The sequence below is a fragment of the Mytilus californianus genome, unplaced genomic scaffold (assembly GCF_021869535.1).
Source record: "Mytilus californianus isolate M0D057914Y unplaced genomic scaffold, xbMytCali1.0.p SCAF_5, whole genome shotgun sequence".
NCBI lineage: Eukaryota > Metazoa > Mollusca > Bivalvia > Mytilida > Mytilidae > Mytilus > Mytilus californianus.
The window spans coordinates 47,401,414-47,418,943 of NW_026262701.1; the positions used below are offsets into that span (position 1 = coordinate 47,401,414).

Here is a 17,530-nt window from a genome sequence, read left to right on the forward strand (position 1 = left end):
CTAATATATCTGATGTGGGACTTGTCAGTAAAAAATTGACATGGAAAATTCTCGTTTGTTGTATGTTTAGTTAGCATAACATCACGGATTTCTTGTTGTAAACAAGATATACGCGGGCTATTCAATGAAATTTACAATACGACCGACACGAGTTAAGAAAGACAAACAAGCAATTTTTATCCAAATGTTTGGTTGAAATGTTTCACACAACAAGGGAAGTGAGGGGTTCCAAATCAACCAAAGGCTCCGAATGAGTCTGAAATGACAACGAATATATGAATGACGGTCGACATATGGAGACATAAAGGCCACATCCAGCAGGCAGGTTGCAGTCGGGCCTTGAAAAATTATTCATTTTATCAGTTTGACGAAATAGACATTCCGGTCAGATATGGGATTTACATGCAAACCCCCGGCCCCAAAAAAATTACGCCCGTTTTTTTATTTATCATGTTCATTTAATGCTAAATAATTCTGTTGGAAATTTTTGTTTCTAATAGCAAAAAAAGTGGACAAGGTTATTGTTTTTCAATCCAGATACGGCCAGAATTTTTGTTTAAGGCAAAAATCAGGGTCAGATTTTTTTCTCTCAAACATCTCAGACTGCCCCTCAAATCAAATGGTCCGTACCTTAGACTTTAAATCTATCTAGAGCTTATTGACTGGGAATCATTATTATGCTATGTTATTAATAGGCTGGGGCGTGATGGGTTAAACATGTTTTCGTAGGTAAATAATATTGCTGTGGAACTTTTTTTTCATGAAGTGTAATAGAGTATTACTTTCTGCTCGGTGGAATTGTGAAATAGAAGTCAATAAATACGTTCTTGCTCAATCCTTTGTCGCTTTGAAGGTGTCATGCTTGTCATCCTCAGCCTAAGCAATGTGTTACTGTAATTCGAATTTCAAAATGACTGAGTGACGTTTTTTCGACGCACTGGTCAACTCCACGTAGCGAATCACATGATTTTGACATAATCAATAATATATTACAGTAAATACGAGCGAAACATATCTTTATAAGTAAAGAATTGTCGCATAAAAAATAAATGGAAAATGGCAAAGTTCACTAAGTCTAGTCTGATAAATCATTTTACAAAAAAAAAAAAAAAAAAAAATGCAAGCAGTACGCCCACTACGCCCCCCTCTAGATCCGCCACTGGCAGTAGTTGTAGTTTGTTGATGTGATTCATAAGTGTTTCTCGTTTCTTGTTTTTTATATAGATTAGACTGTTGGTTTTCACGTTTCAATGATTTTACACTAGTAATTTTTGGGGCCCTTTATAGCTTGCTGTTCGGTGTGAGCCAAGGCTCCGTGTTGAAGACCGTACTTTGACCTTTAATGGTTAACTTTTATAAATTGTGACTTGGATGGAGAGTTGTCTCATTGGCACTCAAACCACATCATCTTATATCTATAAAACTAACAATGGTTAATAGAAAACATACATTATACATAAAGTATATTTACATGATTTATAAGAATTACAAATGCAAGCCAGATGGGCAAATATAAGTATTTACGTATTTAATATACCTGCCTGAGAATTTCTTTAAAATTTCTAGTGTTTTCTGGACATTAGCTCTTTAAATTTTATTGCATTATGTCTGTGGTTGAACTACGTACGAATACAATAATTACATTTTTCAGCTAAAGGGTTGCATTAAAAAATATAGTGGTGTTCATCACCAACTTGTCCATGTTGTCTGTTAATGCATAATAAACAAAATCGATTTTGTCTTTCTATGTTTTGCCATAAAGAAAGGATGCATTTAAATAGAAGTTTAATATATCTTATGATTATCATAAGATATATCTTAGGACCTTTTATTTACTAAGGGAGCATTTTTCGCAATAATAAAAACATCGCAATAATTTCTGAATTTACAGTACTAAGGGAGCTACCATTTGATTTTTATGGGGTGGCTAGGATGAAAAAATTTGTTGTAATCTCTGTCCTGCCTTTTTATTTTTTACTTTATTAGGTCCTGCCTTTTATTAGTTTACCCTGACTTTTTTTACATAAATTGTCATCCTGCCTTTTTTTTTGGCCAAGTTGCTCATCCTGCCTTTCGTTTTTACTCAAAACTCCTGTCCTGCCTTTTTTTTTCAAATTTCAATCTAGCCCCCCATAAAAATCAAATGGTAGCTCCCTAATCTACATACATGGTCTTGAACGTACAAATGTTTGAAGTTTGTAAAAGTTCTAGGGCACACATACAACAGTAATGGTTTTCATGCATGTTATGTTTGCATGATGGATCATCTACATTGTAACATTGTAAACTTGAATAGGATCATAGCTAGATTCGTAATAAACAAATAACTTGTTTCTGAATTTGTCAAAGCATATACCGCTGGGTTTCTGTAGACCATTTCCTTCCCTCAACAAAACCTGCGCAGAGCTATCCTTTTGTTTCAAGACATGAATGTTGTTTGATGTCTTACCACAAATGTAAACATTTCCTTCTGCGTCAAGAGCAATTCCAGAGACATCTATCAAATCTTTTGTCTGGTACAGACAAACCTCCTCACCATAATCCTTCATACAATATAAACGATCTGCAATTGCATAATACACATCGTCATTCCTACCTACACAAAAAGCTTGAATCACACCGCCTGACATTTGAAGGGTCTTCAAATACTGAACATCATGACCATTGATATCCATTACAATAATTTCACTTTTATAAGCGATATATAATTTACTCAAAGAGGCGGTTATAAGATTACAACCTTTTGCCATCTTCATGATATTTTTGCAACGAAGTGTATCTTCCTTTTCTAGAAATATAAGTTTCTTATTGTCAACTAATACAACAGCTTTATTTCCACCAGGAATTTCAGTGCTATCTGTTGGTGTGCCAGGAATTTTAATCTCACTAATACGACTTCCAGTATCAGTAAATAAAAATACTTTAGAGGATGATATAAGGTTAAACTCGACAACAAGAAGCTGACCAGTGTCCATTATCGATACACTGTATACATATTTTTCAGTCTTCACTGGCTCGCAAGGTGTTGCACAAATAGCTGATATTTTCATCCCTTGCATCATGTTTACATTGTATGGTGTTGACTCCATGTTAACTTTTCCAAATAGTAATTCCATTTTAGAACGCAATTCAACAGGATCAGTTAGTTCCATTTTCAACGAATATGCATGCATGTTGTAAAACATTTCTTTCAGTTGTTGGTCCCTTACATTCTTGAAAGCTTTCAATCTTTGCAGTAACATAAATGCTTGTTTGTCTGATCCTGTATTCAATATGGAAGACATTTCTTCTAAGAACCAAGCAGCCTCTTTTCGTCCATCTTCTGCAACTGTTTTGTCTTTCATCAATTGATTGAGAACTTCTTTTTCTTGACTTTCAACATCCATCAATAATGTTCTATCAATTATTTCCTCAAGGTATCTAACTAATTCTAGTCTTATTTCAACAATTTTCTTTTTTGCTGAAGAAACCTCGTTTGAAAACATTTTTTCAACTGTCTGCTTATTTACAAGAATAGTACTGAAACTTTGTAAGATATTTGTAATTTCTGTTTGCAGACTGTGAAAATTTTGTGAATTTTTTGTTCCATTGGAAGCAAGGTCAATAGGAACTACATCACTATAACATGAATGGTGTGAACCAAGACAAGCATCACATAACATAATATCATGTTTCTTGCAATAAAACTGTATTTCAACTGATGGGTGATATACGCATGTTTCAGGTGTGTTAAAGACTGTTTCCTTGTTTTCTGTAGCATGTGTAGTATCCCCATCAATTCTTCTTTCTGTTAAATAATGATTCCTTGTTAGTTTTAAAGTTTGATGATGTTGAACACACCCTGAACATAGCTGTTCCTCACAAATAGTACACCATTTCACAGATTGATTTTTATTACCTCCTTCTAAGCAAGGACCACATATAGCTGGCATTGCATGTTCCGCCATGATTTATATTGTATGTTTTTTTCCTGAAAAATATAATCACTACTAGTATTTCATACAGAATGCACAAACATAAAATCCTATTTTTTTACAGAATAATTGAAATGATTGTAGTGTAGTTAAATTATTGGTCCATATTTTGGCTAGCGCTTCATCTAATAGTACAAATATCATGAATATATAAAATTTACTGTCATCTTAAACTAAACAACACAAGAACAAACAAACAATCTTAAACCAAAGTCAACAAACCAAGTCTATCACTAATTTAGAGCTTGACAAAATTACGGCACAGCTACTTGTCCATGATGGCAGTATGGTGATTTAAAATGTCTTCTTTGTTCTATTTTATTATTAGATGGCTATCTCATGGATGTTTTCCCCTGATCATAAAGACATATTTCATTTAACATGTTTAAGTCCTATAAAATAATGGCAAAGTACCCTGTTTCAAACTGAATGCCGAACTGTCCATTAATTAAGGAATAGCTTCACTTGTGCATACACAGTTGTATGATCTTTACCGTTACAATACTTGATATATTGACACAATATATAGGTTAACCTTCAAAATAAAATTAATCTTCCAATAATTTTATACAGTAAACATGGTAAATATGGACATTTTTTTTTTTTGAAGAAAAATCTAAGGGAGCTACCATTTAATTTTTATGGGGGGGCTAGGATGAAATTTGAAAAAAATAGGCAGGACAGGAGTTTTGAGTAAAAAAAAAAGGCAGGATGAGATTATTTGCAAAAAAAAAGGCAGGATGACAATTTATGTAAAAAAAAAAGTCAGGATAAACTAAAAAAAAAGGCAGGACCGAATAGTATGAAAAATAAAAAGGCAGGACCGAATAGAGGGAAAAATAAAAAGGCAGGACAAAATTTTTCATCCTAGCCCCCCCCATAAAAATCAAATGGTAGATCCCTAATCATAGATCAATATCAATACAACATGTACAACATGTACAAAGGGGTTTCAACTTTTCGAAAAAGGATGCAAATTACACTAGTAATCATTTGTATAAATCTGCTGTTTTGTCTTTAGTCGTTGATGTATTCAAACAATAAAATGTACATGTTAAGGATATTCCCTCATCTTGTTTTTGAATTTTTGCCAGATATTCGGAATCCTCTGGTTTTATCCATGTGATGCCATTAAAACAATGTGTTGCCCGCAAACCCCTACTTTTCTTTTTACATTTTTATAACATATAGTTTAAAATGCCATATTTGAAAATCTTATAAAATCCTTGTTATTTTTTCATAGTTTTTGAAAGAAAAAGGTGCCAATGTTAAATGTATGAAAAATCTAGAGAGAATCACTTCCCGCCAAATTTTCAATGGCTTATAAACAGACACTGACCCTTCATTTTTTTCTTTATTTTTAGTTCCTTAATTCATATACTTTCAAATCATAACAGTCTTTTAAAAAGCTAGTTTTTTTTTAAACAGAGGAGCGAACATTCCTTAAAAGACACAGTTGAAAACAAAATAGTTGTCTGAGGCAGAATTAATTGACTGGTATGTATATATATGCCTACTGTTAAAATATTTGGCATTTTCGTACAACAGTTTAGTTGTAAAAAAATAAAAAGAGATGTAATTTGAAAGGTAATTGCTGCCTACCAAATGAATGCAACATATGTGATGTACTAGACTGCAAGTGCATCATTGTACAACAGTTTTCAGATAAATTATTTTCATGACGTGCATCAAGGTTCATCATAACAAATGGACAAAAATTGTGGTGTAAACACCTCAAAAGGTATTCCAAGTACAGACAAATATGTGCAGTTAGTATCCACTAGATACACAATGCTTATATTTAACTTAAATGCATTCTGGGAGGTCTGGATGGGGGGGGTCCTTCATTTCTTTATTCTTCAACTTTTTTACCATTTTTCTGTATTCTTTATTATTTTTATTTTATTTTCTCTATATTTCAGCACCTTGTTATTATCTTTTCTTTATTTTTTTTTCTCTCTATTCTGTAAACCCCATCCAGACCCTTACATGTACTTTGTGATTCAGAAAGACAAAATCTTCTGGGGAATATTATGTGCATTTTTTTCATCACTACAGATGATGGTAAAATAAACAAACACCTGAATTACATTTGATACTGTCCGTTCAGTTTGTGTTGTTCAGTCTTAAGTTTTCTGTGTTGTGTTTTGTGTACTGGTGCCTTATTGTCATTTTTTGTCAGTTTATTTTCAACTTGCGACTTTGAAAATCCCTTTGGTATCTTTCATGTGTCTTTCGTCTCTCTTTTAAACCCTTTATATCACCTACATGTATTGTTGTGAAGATATATATCTACTGTCCTTCTATTGTCCAATACATAACAATACAATCAATGATTGTTATATTTGTTGTACCTTGTTTATTTTTACGTCTTCTTCAGCATGTTCAGGAACTTGAATGGGACGAAAGAAAAACAAGAGGCTCTCATGAGCCTGAATCGCTCACCTGTATTTCAGAGGAGAAGATTTTTAAATGTTAGCAAACTTGATGAACAAATTGTGTAAAATTGTCTTTAAAGGGCAATAACTCCTTAAGGGGTCAATTGGCAATTATGGTCATATTAACATTTTTGTAGATCTTACTTTGCTGAACATTATTGCTGTTTACAGTTTATATATATCTATCATAATATTCAAAATAATAACAAAAAACTGCCAAATTTTGTTAAAACTACCAATTCGGTGGCAGCAACCCAACAATGGGTTGTTCGATTCGTCTGAAAATTTCAGAGCTGATAGATCTTGACCAATTGAACAATTTTACACCATGTCAGATTTGCTCTAAAAGCTTTAGTTTTTGAGATAAAAGCCAAAAACTGCATTTGACCCCTATGTTCTATTTTTAGCCATGGCGGCCATGTTTGTCGCTGGATCAAAACTTCGGATACAATTTATAAACAAGATACCCTAAGGAACATTTAGTTAAAGTTTGAAGGTATTTGGCCCAGTAGTTTCAGAGGAGAAGATTTTTTAAATAGTTTACGACAACAGACGACGACAGACGCCAAGTGATGGCATAAGCTCACATAGGGCCCTTTGGGCCCCGGTGAGCTAAAAAGGCCCTTCAAAATCTAAATCAGATTTTATCTTCCTGAATCAAAATATGCATTTAACTGTTGTATATCTAGTCATGCTAGAAGCACTAGAAACTAAGCCTTAAAACTTTTTCTACTGCACAGGATCCTGCAGGTGTGACCCGAGATTTTCACAATTCTGAGGGGTCACCCGGAACACCCGCCGGGTGACCAAAAAACCTGGGAATTCGGAAAATAACCCGTTTTCACCCGGATTCCTTAGCCTTCAGACTGATTAGATATAAAGTGATTTCAATGAAATACCAGCAAATTCGTAATTCTTCCTGGACAAGAAGTTCAACTAGCTGCGTAAACTCAGCTCAATTGACCCATTTCAGTGCATGGCTTCATTTGACAGCTTTGGTGTCAAACACACTGTTAATTAACACCAATTACCTTAGCTTTAGGTCGTAAATAATTTGTGTATTTCAAAGTTGTTTTAAAAAAAAATTGAGTTACTTCCCCTTTTTTGTCAATTCACAATATACTCCTTAAACTTAAGTTTTTTTTTGTAAAAAGATTAAATCTAAAATGAATTGAATGCACAAACATATCAGAATAATACTTTTACTTATTGTTCTACATTAGAACAATTAAAAAATTTGTAAGGGTTCCGCGGAACCCAGTGTCTCGCCTACTTTTGCTGTTAGTCGCAGGCTCAACAAAAATGGGTAAAAAATTATTAAAAATTTTCCTCTAAATACTATCTTTTGATTGTAAGAAGTTCTGTTCAAGTTTGGTAAAAATCCAAGAAGGTTTATGAATCTAATAAATGTTTTAAAAACTTCAACTGCAGACTGTACGTAATGTCAACTGGAATAAAACTAAGGCACATAAGTCCATTTATAAGTAATATACGGAAAAACAGGAAATAAATTTTTACAAAATTTCCTTCTAAATACTAGCTTTTGATCCTAAACAAGCTTCTGTCCAAGTGTGGTACAAATCCAGGATAGTTTAAGAAAGTTATTAAAAATTTGAAAAACTTTTAACCACAGAGTGAATGTTATGTTAACTGGCAGAAAAACTAAGTCCATATATGAGTAAAATACGGATAAACAGGATTTTTTTTTACAAAATTTTCTTTTAGATACTAGCTTTTGATCATAAACAAGCTTCTGTGTAAGTGTGGTACAAATCCAGGATAGTTTATATAATTAAGAAAGTTATTAAAAATTTGAAAAACTTTAACCACAGAGTGAATTTTATGTTAACTGGCAGAAAAACTAAGTCAATATATGAGTAAAATTCGGATAAACAGGATTTTTTTTTACAAAATTTACTTCTGGATACTATCTTATGATCATAAACAAGCTTCTGTCCACGTTTGGTTGAAATGCAGGATAGTTTAAGAAAGTTATTAAAATTTCAAAAACTTAAACCACAGAGTGAATATTTGTGGACGCCGCCGCCGCCACAACGTTGACGGAATGTAGGATCGCTACCGGTATGTCTTGCTTTTGCGACAAAAGTCGTAGGCTCGACAAAAAAAAAAATTTTGAAAATTACCTTTTTCATCTATACCTCCTTTAACTGTTTAAATTTATTTTATTATACTCTAATATCAACATAATGAAATGTTCTACTGTTTAAAAGCTGCACAAATGTATGTAAAGAAAACACAAATTGGCACATTGTATGTCATGGAATGAATATGAACAGGAATTAAGGCAATGTAACACAAATCTATCAATGGCCTCCAGGTGCAATGAAATAATAATATGTACAATTTTAAATTACTTAACCATGTGGACATGTTTTGGAAACTTTGATGTAAATTATAAGAAAAATGTCCCCTAAATACTGAAATTCAGATCGAAAAAGTTTGTATGCGTTATGACCTGAGATTTCATTCTTCTATGCAGGTCATCACCAGCATTTTCATTGTCATAGGTTGACAGGTATGGGACATGTAGAAGGGCACAGGGGGGAACCGCCATCTCCTCTTTCATTTGTCTTTATGGAGCTAGATATATGGTTAATACATAGACTTTTTACATGAAGAACAATATGAAGGCACTAGATACTATTCAAATTCATAGGGATCCATATAAGAACTCTTTCTTTGTCAAGAGCATATAATAGTTAATTTATCTTCTTCTTCCGAATACGGGAGTAGACTCCTAGGTAGGAGTGTAAAACTTCCCGGAACTTGTGTGCTATGTACATATGGACTTAATTTAAAAATAATATGACAAAGAAAAATCATTAACAATAACATATATACACTATGTACAGTGGCTTTGTAGTTTAATAAGTTGTTGTGGCCCCTTCAAATGTTAGAGTGGATATGCCACTTTTGAAGGATTCCAGGGTGTCAGACATACCTATTGCTTCAGGTAGTGAGTTCCAGTCCGAAATAGTGCGAGGATAAAAAGAAAATTTATAGAAATCTTTATTTGTTGATATTTGCCTAAATTTATGTTTCCCCCTAGTACGTCTATCAGATATTGTTAAATTGTCCTTAGGAACTTCCACTAACCCCCAATTTATTTTATATAGCATAGTTAATCTAGCTTTTTTCCTTCTTATTTCTAAATTTTCCCATTCCAATGATTTAATTAAATTTGAAACTGCTCCAGGTGATCTGTCTTTATAATCATTGAAGACAAACCTGGCTGCCTTACGCTGTACCTGCTCAACCTGAGTGATGTGTTGCTTTTTGTACGGATCCCATACAGGGGAAGAGTATTCGACGACTGGACGGACAAGTGATGTGTACGTAAGGTTTTTAACCTTACGTGTGCAGTTTTTTAAGTTCCTACGAAGAAAACCTAAGGTTTTTTTTTGCCTTACAGGTAATATTGTTTATATGTGTTCCCCAATCAAGATCATGGCTTATAGTTACGCCTAAATATTTACTATCTTTTACTGCTTCTAAAACATGATTGTGCAATATATAATCAAAAGTGGAAGGTTTACTTTTTTTAGAAATATGAATAACATAACACTTCTCAGGATTAAAATTCATTTGCCAGTCCTCTTCCCATTGTACTAAACTAGATAAATCTTTTTGAAGTAATTTGGCATCAGAACTATTATTAACATTTCTATACAATAAACAGTCATCTGCAAAAAGTCTTGCATTGCAAGTTACATGTTTCGGGTAGGTCATTAATAAAGAGTAAAAATAATGTTGGGCCTAAAACTGTTCCCTGAGGGACACCAGAATCAACAGCTAATTTTGAAGATTTAACACCATTTAATAGTACCTGCTGTTGCCTGTCAGCTAAAAAGTCATTTATCCAATTTAAATTTTGATTCCTAATACCATAAAAGTTTAATTTCTGGGCTAATCTTTGATGGGGGACTTTATCGAAAGCTTTGGAAAAATCTAAAAGTATAACATCTATTTGGTTACCATATCCCAATGATTTTGCAAGATCTTGTAAACTGATGATAAGTTGGGTCTCACAAGACCTTTTACTTCTAAACCCATGTTGACTATCATTCAATATGTTATTAATTGTAAGATGTTTCCTTATGTTGCTTGTTATAATGTGTTCTAGAATTTTGCAACATATTGCAGTTAGTGAAACTGGTCTATAATTAATAGCGTTATGCTTGTCACCTTTTTTAAATATTGGTACAACATTAGCCTGCTTCCAATCAGTTGGGATTTTACCAGTATCAATAGATTTTTGGAAAAAGAATGTCAAAAATGGAGACAATTCTTCTGCAAAGTTATGTAAAAAATATGCTGGCAGATTATCAGGGCCAGTGGCTTTGTGTGGATTTAAGTTTTTAAGTAACTTTAATAAGCCATTATTACTAATAAATATGTCTGGCATAGTGGGATGGGGACTTGTACCTTTATTTGGCATAGAGGATGTATCTTCGGTAGTAAAAGCCTTTTTAAATTGTTCATTTAGGATGTTAGCTTGTGTATTCGGCTCACTATATAATAAGCCATCCTTTCCTCTTAATGGTGAAACACCAGATGTTTCTGTTTTTTTACTTTTTATAAATTGCCAGAAAGATTTAGGTTTTACTTCTAACTGGGGGCTAATTATTTCTTGCATGTACGTGCTCTGGGCTCTTCTTATTTCTCTTTGAGCAGTAGCTTTTAACTTTTTATATTTATCTTTATGTTCTTGTTTACCAGTTTTTTAGCTTTGTTGTAAGCTTTACGTTGTTTTTTACATAAATGGTCTTTATCCCTATTTGCCCAAGGGTTGGTGTACTTAGATTTAGTTATTTTGCTTGGTACATTATCATCTATTATTTTATTACTACCTTCTTTGAATTTATTCCATAATTGGTCAATATTTAAATTTTCATTAGCCTGAGATATAAGTTCAGATATAAAATGAGATGTTATGTCTTTTATCTTTTTAATATCAACCTTTTTCCATAAATAAATTTTGTGTTGTGATTGTTTAGATCTTTGGGGCTTGCAGATTGCATCCACTAATACAATATCATGGTCAGATATACCTGGTATGGATTTTATTTTTGTTATCAATGCAGGTTGGTTTGTGCAGAAAAGGTCAAGGATATTATCTTTCCTAGTTGGAAAATCAACCATTTGTTCAATGCCTGAGTTGTTCAGCATATCTATAAATGCTTCATTCAGCTCCTTAGTATACAATGAGCCAGATATATTTTGCTCCGGCCATTTTATGTCTGGAAGGTTAAAGTCACCACCAAGCCAGAAGGTGGAATTTTTAAATTTTAATTTAAGTTCATTAATTTCAATGATCATTTGTTTGAGATAGTCTATATCATTTTTATTTGGTGGTCTATATGCAGAAATAATAACTAAGGATTTAGTATCAGTTATATTAATTTGGGCAGCAATAAGTTCTACATTTTTGCTTTTATATACTTCTTGGCAAATAATACCTTTTTTAATGGCGATTAATACACCTCCACCTTCTTTTCCGACCCGGTCGTTTCGGAATACATCTTCAAATAGTGTGTTTGGAAAAATTTCAGAAGATAATACATCTTTGTTTAGCCAAGTTTCATTACCAATAATAATATCTGGTTTAGATGACGTTAATAAATTTTCAATTTGAGGAACTTTATTTTTACAACTTCTAAAATTGATCTGAAGAACTCTTAATGAGTTTTGTCTATTAATATTCTTATTTTTTAATTGCTTCGTTACTGGTGGTTTTGGTGATGATGTAGCAACTGGGTCTCCAAAATTTTCATGATTATCATTTATATTGAAGCTTAAGGAAAAAGCTGAACTATCAGAAAGTACTGAATATGAGTTAGGGTTCAAAATAGAATTACCTGATGAGAGGTATGATTGAAAAATGGTTCTAGAGTGATTAGGAGTATCACATATCGGGCATATCCAAAGTGCTGATGAATTTCCAAACTTTTCATACATAGATGGACTTATATTTACACATCCAATATGACACCATTTATCGCAGTTATCACAAACAATAGCATCACTGTCCCAGGTACACTCATGCGAGCAAATAGAGCATGGATAACTGGAGTCATTCAAGTTTGATGGGCCAGGGTTGGTTTCAACCTGGTTGCTTAAAAGAATTCTAATCAAAAGATGAATGTGGCGATCTGATTTGCCAAAAACACATCTATTTTTAAAATTGGACACATGCAAGTGCCAATAATAAATCTGGGTAGATACCTCAATTGTTGTGTCACATTGAAGGCTGATAGTGATACCCTCATATTTGTTGGATTCTAGTATATTATTTTGTATATTAAACTCATTGACTGTGCTCAGAAAAATAAAAAATGTTGAGCAAATCACGACTAAGCTATGTTTAAACATTTTGACAGAGTCTAAGTGTCACAAAAATATAATCAGTGAAGAGAAGGATGGTGACTCTCATACACATTCATAACATGTTTAATAAGACAGTTAGTAGTTGATGACAAATTATATCTTCGTTCCTTGGGCGACTCAAGGACACAGGATAAACACACTAGGAAGCCATATTATATAAGGTGTATTTATACATTGGAATCCACTGGAAGACAGTATTATATGCACAAATACAGTTGAGAGCTTCAAGGCAGCTCTCCAACACCGTCAATAGGTGTCTCTCTCTCCCGTTGGATAAAAGCCAGAATTGGTATCTTCAAAGTATATATACAGATTCAGATACAGGCCCACACCTACCGCTAGGTACATCATTTGTACATGTACCAGATAGCCAACGCCCCTTTTCTTCGAAGTTCTGGATCGTATCTGTGTTACAAATGGGCCTTAATGTGTAATAAAAAAATAAAAAAAAGTGTGATTTCAGTAATCATTATTTAGTTTCTTACATTCAAAGCATAATTTTTAACATAATTCTCTTCTGTCATTTGATTACAGGAGGGTAATGTATGTAAAGGGAAAGAAAACAAAGATAATATGCTGGAAAGATCTCATTCGAACCTTTCAGTGTTTATCTACGTCATAATGCTGAAACCGTAACCCATTATATCAATATTTGTTGTTTCACTAATGCTTCACGTTTTTTTTCTCGCTTTTTTGACATGTTGAAGAATAATCCTAGAGAATCTGCGTCAGTCTAAACGATTGTAATTTTTCTCAGTATGAATTTAAAATGTGAAACTAGGTGGGGGTACTTTGGTTATCCTGTCTAAAAACACTTTCTAAAACTCAAAGACAAACGAATAACTGTATTTTGTATAAAGAATATCCTAATAAGTAACTATTTCATATATTACATTTTTTATTACATGTATGTGTTTGAAAGCGACGGACTTGGTCATTACTTGTTTTTATTGGATAAATAGTCCTATTTATTTGTAAAGAACTTATATATAAAACTACGATTTACCGTAAAGCGTTTGTGGTCTCTGCATGAAACAGGGTCTGTATGAGGTTTACAGAAAAGAGATAAATAGGCCGATACTACAGAAAAAGGGGAAAAAGGGAGGAATAAAGATAAATAAACACACACAAAAAGAGAATAGAGAATATTTGAGTAATAAAATATAAAGAATAGAAAATAATAGGATGCTTAAATATAAAGAATAGAGAATAATGGGCAAACAATATAAAGAAAAGAGAAATATGTCCTAAAAATGTAAAGAATACAAAATTGAAGCCCCCCCCCCCCCCCTTACCCCACCCCAAACCCTGTGACAGAATATAAGTTCCCCCATAATATTTGTTCCAACTTGAGAACTTTTATCATATAACAAAAGTTCCATTGGGAACTTTCATTATGTAATATTTTATCCAAAGCTATAAAAACATTTCCTTCACAAAGGATAAAATATTACATAATGAAAGTTCCCAATGGAACTTTTGTTATATGCTAAAATTTCTTTGGAATAAAATATTGCAGACAATGTTTTGACATTTTCCACCCGTATGAAACTTCGAATCGGAACTTTTGTTATGGTCGTCCATTACTTGCACTTTAGTCATAAAAGTTATAAAAGTTCCTGGAATATTGGTTATATTATAAAAGTTCCTGGAATATTGGTTATATCATGATGCGACAAACACACACACAAATATATGTATTGCATTGTTAATGTGTCTTCTTTTTACCACAAAAACACAACATAAAATCCTGGATACTCGCCTGCGATGAAATGGTTTATCAGAATAGGGCATATATACAAAATAACAATTATATTTCGACATCCGAACTATTGGATTTTATATTTTATAACTGTCTTATTTTAGACGAATTGTACATGTGCTTTTTTCTGAGCGGTTGATTAGTTTTTGATAATCAATTTTGTATTATTTTGTTCTGTTTTAGCCAAAATTCAATTATGCCGTAAAATGTTCTGGTCTTCTTCTGATTTGCTTTCTGTGATGTCATTGCAAAAAGCGACTACACCTGATCATCTTGTCTTGTTCAGAAAATATAATTTCTGTTTCATCATAAAAACTCTCTTTTGATTGATTAAGATATATAATTATCGAATTATTAGTATTTTGATCGGGCCGTTGGAACCCAGCATAATTCTGCTATGATGTTCAAGATTTAAGAAAACTATACGTTTACACATAAAATAAATCCAAAGTTTGATTTAGAATACTTTCTTTCAAAAGAACAAAACAAGGATAATAATTTTAGGCACAACAGAAAAATATATGCTCCTCTGCAGAATAATTTTTAATCATCTTTTTTTTTTAATTTCAATTGACATATTATTTTTTTTGGATACGGTTTAATTTAGAACAGAAAGAAGAGCTTCCAAATTAAGGACAGACTGACGATGAGTTTAGTTCATTTGACACATTTTGTACTAGCTTCTTGCTATACATAACAGCAAAAAAAAAAATTGTGGAATTCTCTATTATTTTTAGATAGATTCACAAGTTACGATGATATAGGGCCGGTCAGTAGCAAGAAGATTTTATAGCACATACAATGCAACAACATCCTGTCTTTCTAGTTAAAAAATCAAAATCCGCCCCCTCTTGGCTCTTTAAACACTCTTCGGATGAAAATGGCACTGATTTTAATCGCAGTAATAACAATGAGGGGAAATTGCTTTACAAGGTGTGTATGTCAAGACCGCTCGAATCCTCTTAGTGTTGTCACGAATAAGCAAGAACTTCCGATCGTACCTAGAACATAGTATGGTTTATGCGAAGAAAAGCAATGCGCAAACAAAGTCCATTGGTTGTGATTTGTCAAATCATGATTGTTTGATTTTCTTTGTCAAAATTTACAATATAGCTTGACATATTATGTAAGCATCTGTCAATTATTGAAGACTGTATGTTGATCTCTGGATTTTTGTGGCGTTGTATTCCTGTTTCTTTGATGTACAATATTTCTCCACTTTCGGAAGTTAAAGGAAGAGGTTTACGAAGGGTTACAAAAACAAATCCTATCATGAACAGCTGTTTATATTTGTAACTGTGACTGTGACCTTTATCTTTTGACTATTAATTTAAAAATCAAAAAGTCTTTCAACCTTTTCTTAAATTCTCAGTATCATATATCCCAATGCGTGTTCTTTGAGGTTGTAACAAGATCATGGCTTATTTGCAAAAAGATAATCAAACTATAAACGCCTGAAAATAGTCTGAATAGCAGTTTTGACAGATTTTTGACAAATTTTGAGTGTTTTCCCCAGAAATCTATATGAAGGACATCCTTAACAAAAATCAAATTTTAAAGTATTAAAAGATATATATATATATTGTCTTTCAGGTATAAATCAATTTGTTTTCGGTTAGCAATGTTCTTCAAAATTTACAAAACATGACTGTAAAATTGATTTAAAAATGTCTTCAACAGCAACTTGTAGTGTTGAATAACATTTTGTTTTATGAAACTATGTAAAATTTAAAAAAAATCTTTAAAGAATATGATACAGGCGCTAGGGGCCGTCTTGAATTTGCAGTGGATTGTCAGCTTAAATTTGCTCAGTTTTGAGATGCAAAGCCCTGAATTTTTGCTATTGATTTGGCAACATGTAGGTATTTTTGTTGTAAAAATTACACGTTATCCTGACGATTTTCAAACGAACGGATGTAATTTAATAAACTATTTGGAATGTAAATATGTGAAATATTTACAATTAGATGACAAGTCAAAACACAATATATCGGGAAACCATTTCCCTTCAACAGGATAAGTAAGTTTCAAATGTACCTGATGTTGCTTATGTAGACACCGAAACATATGTTTGCAGCTTCTGTATTTGAATAAAAAAAAACATTGTTGTGTGATACATGCAACGTCCAATCGTCAATATTACAATCTTGTATATTTCGGTTGTTTTTCCACGTCTGGACCATCAGGTTTGTAGTTAATGAACTCACAGTTATTCTCCTCTTCTTCTTGCCAGCGGTATGACATGCACAGAGGGTTCACTTTAAACCTATGATTTGGAATGTGACGTTCTCAAATGAATGCTTTTTTCACGAAGATAAAAGAAAAGGAGATGTTCGCCGAGGAGACAACTATCATATATATCTCAATGGTTGTAACTGTACTTGTTTCCCTGTTTTACATGCATAAATGTGTATGTTTTTTACATACATGTACGATATTTTTTACACTCAAACTCCAAATTTAGATATCAAAATCTCTGCAGATATTCGTAATATTTAATAAACCTGAATTGTTAAAATCTGTAATTTGACAAAAAAACATATGTTTTCTGGTACTTCACCTTCTGGGCCTAATAAGGTACTTGACGTGACGCCTCCTTTAAAAATGTAAACACTGCACTTCTTTCAAGTGTTATTTTTAAACCATGAAGTGCTAGCTTATTCCTGCTACATTATATTTTTTAATAGGATATTTGATTTAGTGGTTGTTTCTTTTTTAAATAATAATAGCCTTCGATCTAAACATTTCTATACATATTCGTTTTATTTGAAACATCTTATAGTTTAGCATCTTTCATTTTTTTACTAAAACTTATGATTTCTGAAACTTCAATTTTAGTCCAAAATGACGCCTTTAACGCACCTCCTCTATTGTAAATCTAAACGCACTTTTACTAAGTGTTTTGTTTATACGTAATAAAACACTAGGTTCTTCCTTGTGCAATCAAC

At 32.6% G+C, this 17,530-nt stretch overlaps 1 protein-coding gene across 1 annotated transcript; it reads right to left on the reverse strand.

Moving 5' to 3' along the window:
• Nucleotides 1-1,891: 1,891 nt before the first annotated feature.
• Nucleotides 1,892-13,359, reverse strand: LOC127702363 (uncharacterized). The gene is made up of 2 exons (XM_052206519.1): nucleotides 13,306-13,359; nucleotides 1,892-3,970 (listed from the first exon to the last, which is right to left on the reverse strand). The coding sequence occupies exon 2, from the start codon at nucleotides 3,945-3,947 to the stop codon at nucleotides 2,268-2,270; it is 1,680 nt and encodes a 559-aa protein (XP_052062479.1). The 5' UTR covers nucleotides 3,948-3,970; nucleotides 13,306-13,359; the 3' UTR covers nucleotides 1,892-2,267.
• Between the last annotated feature and the right edge of the window lie 4,171 nt (nucleotides 13,360-17,530).

Bases quoted from the DNA above. Each gene is read 5' to 3' on its own strand.
- LOC127702363 (XM_052206519.1), bottom strand. From the start codon at position 3,947: ATGGCGGAACATGCAATGCCAGCTATATGTGGTCCTTGCTTAGAAGGA.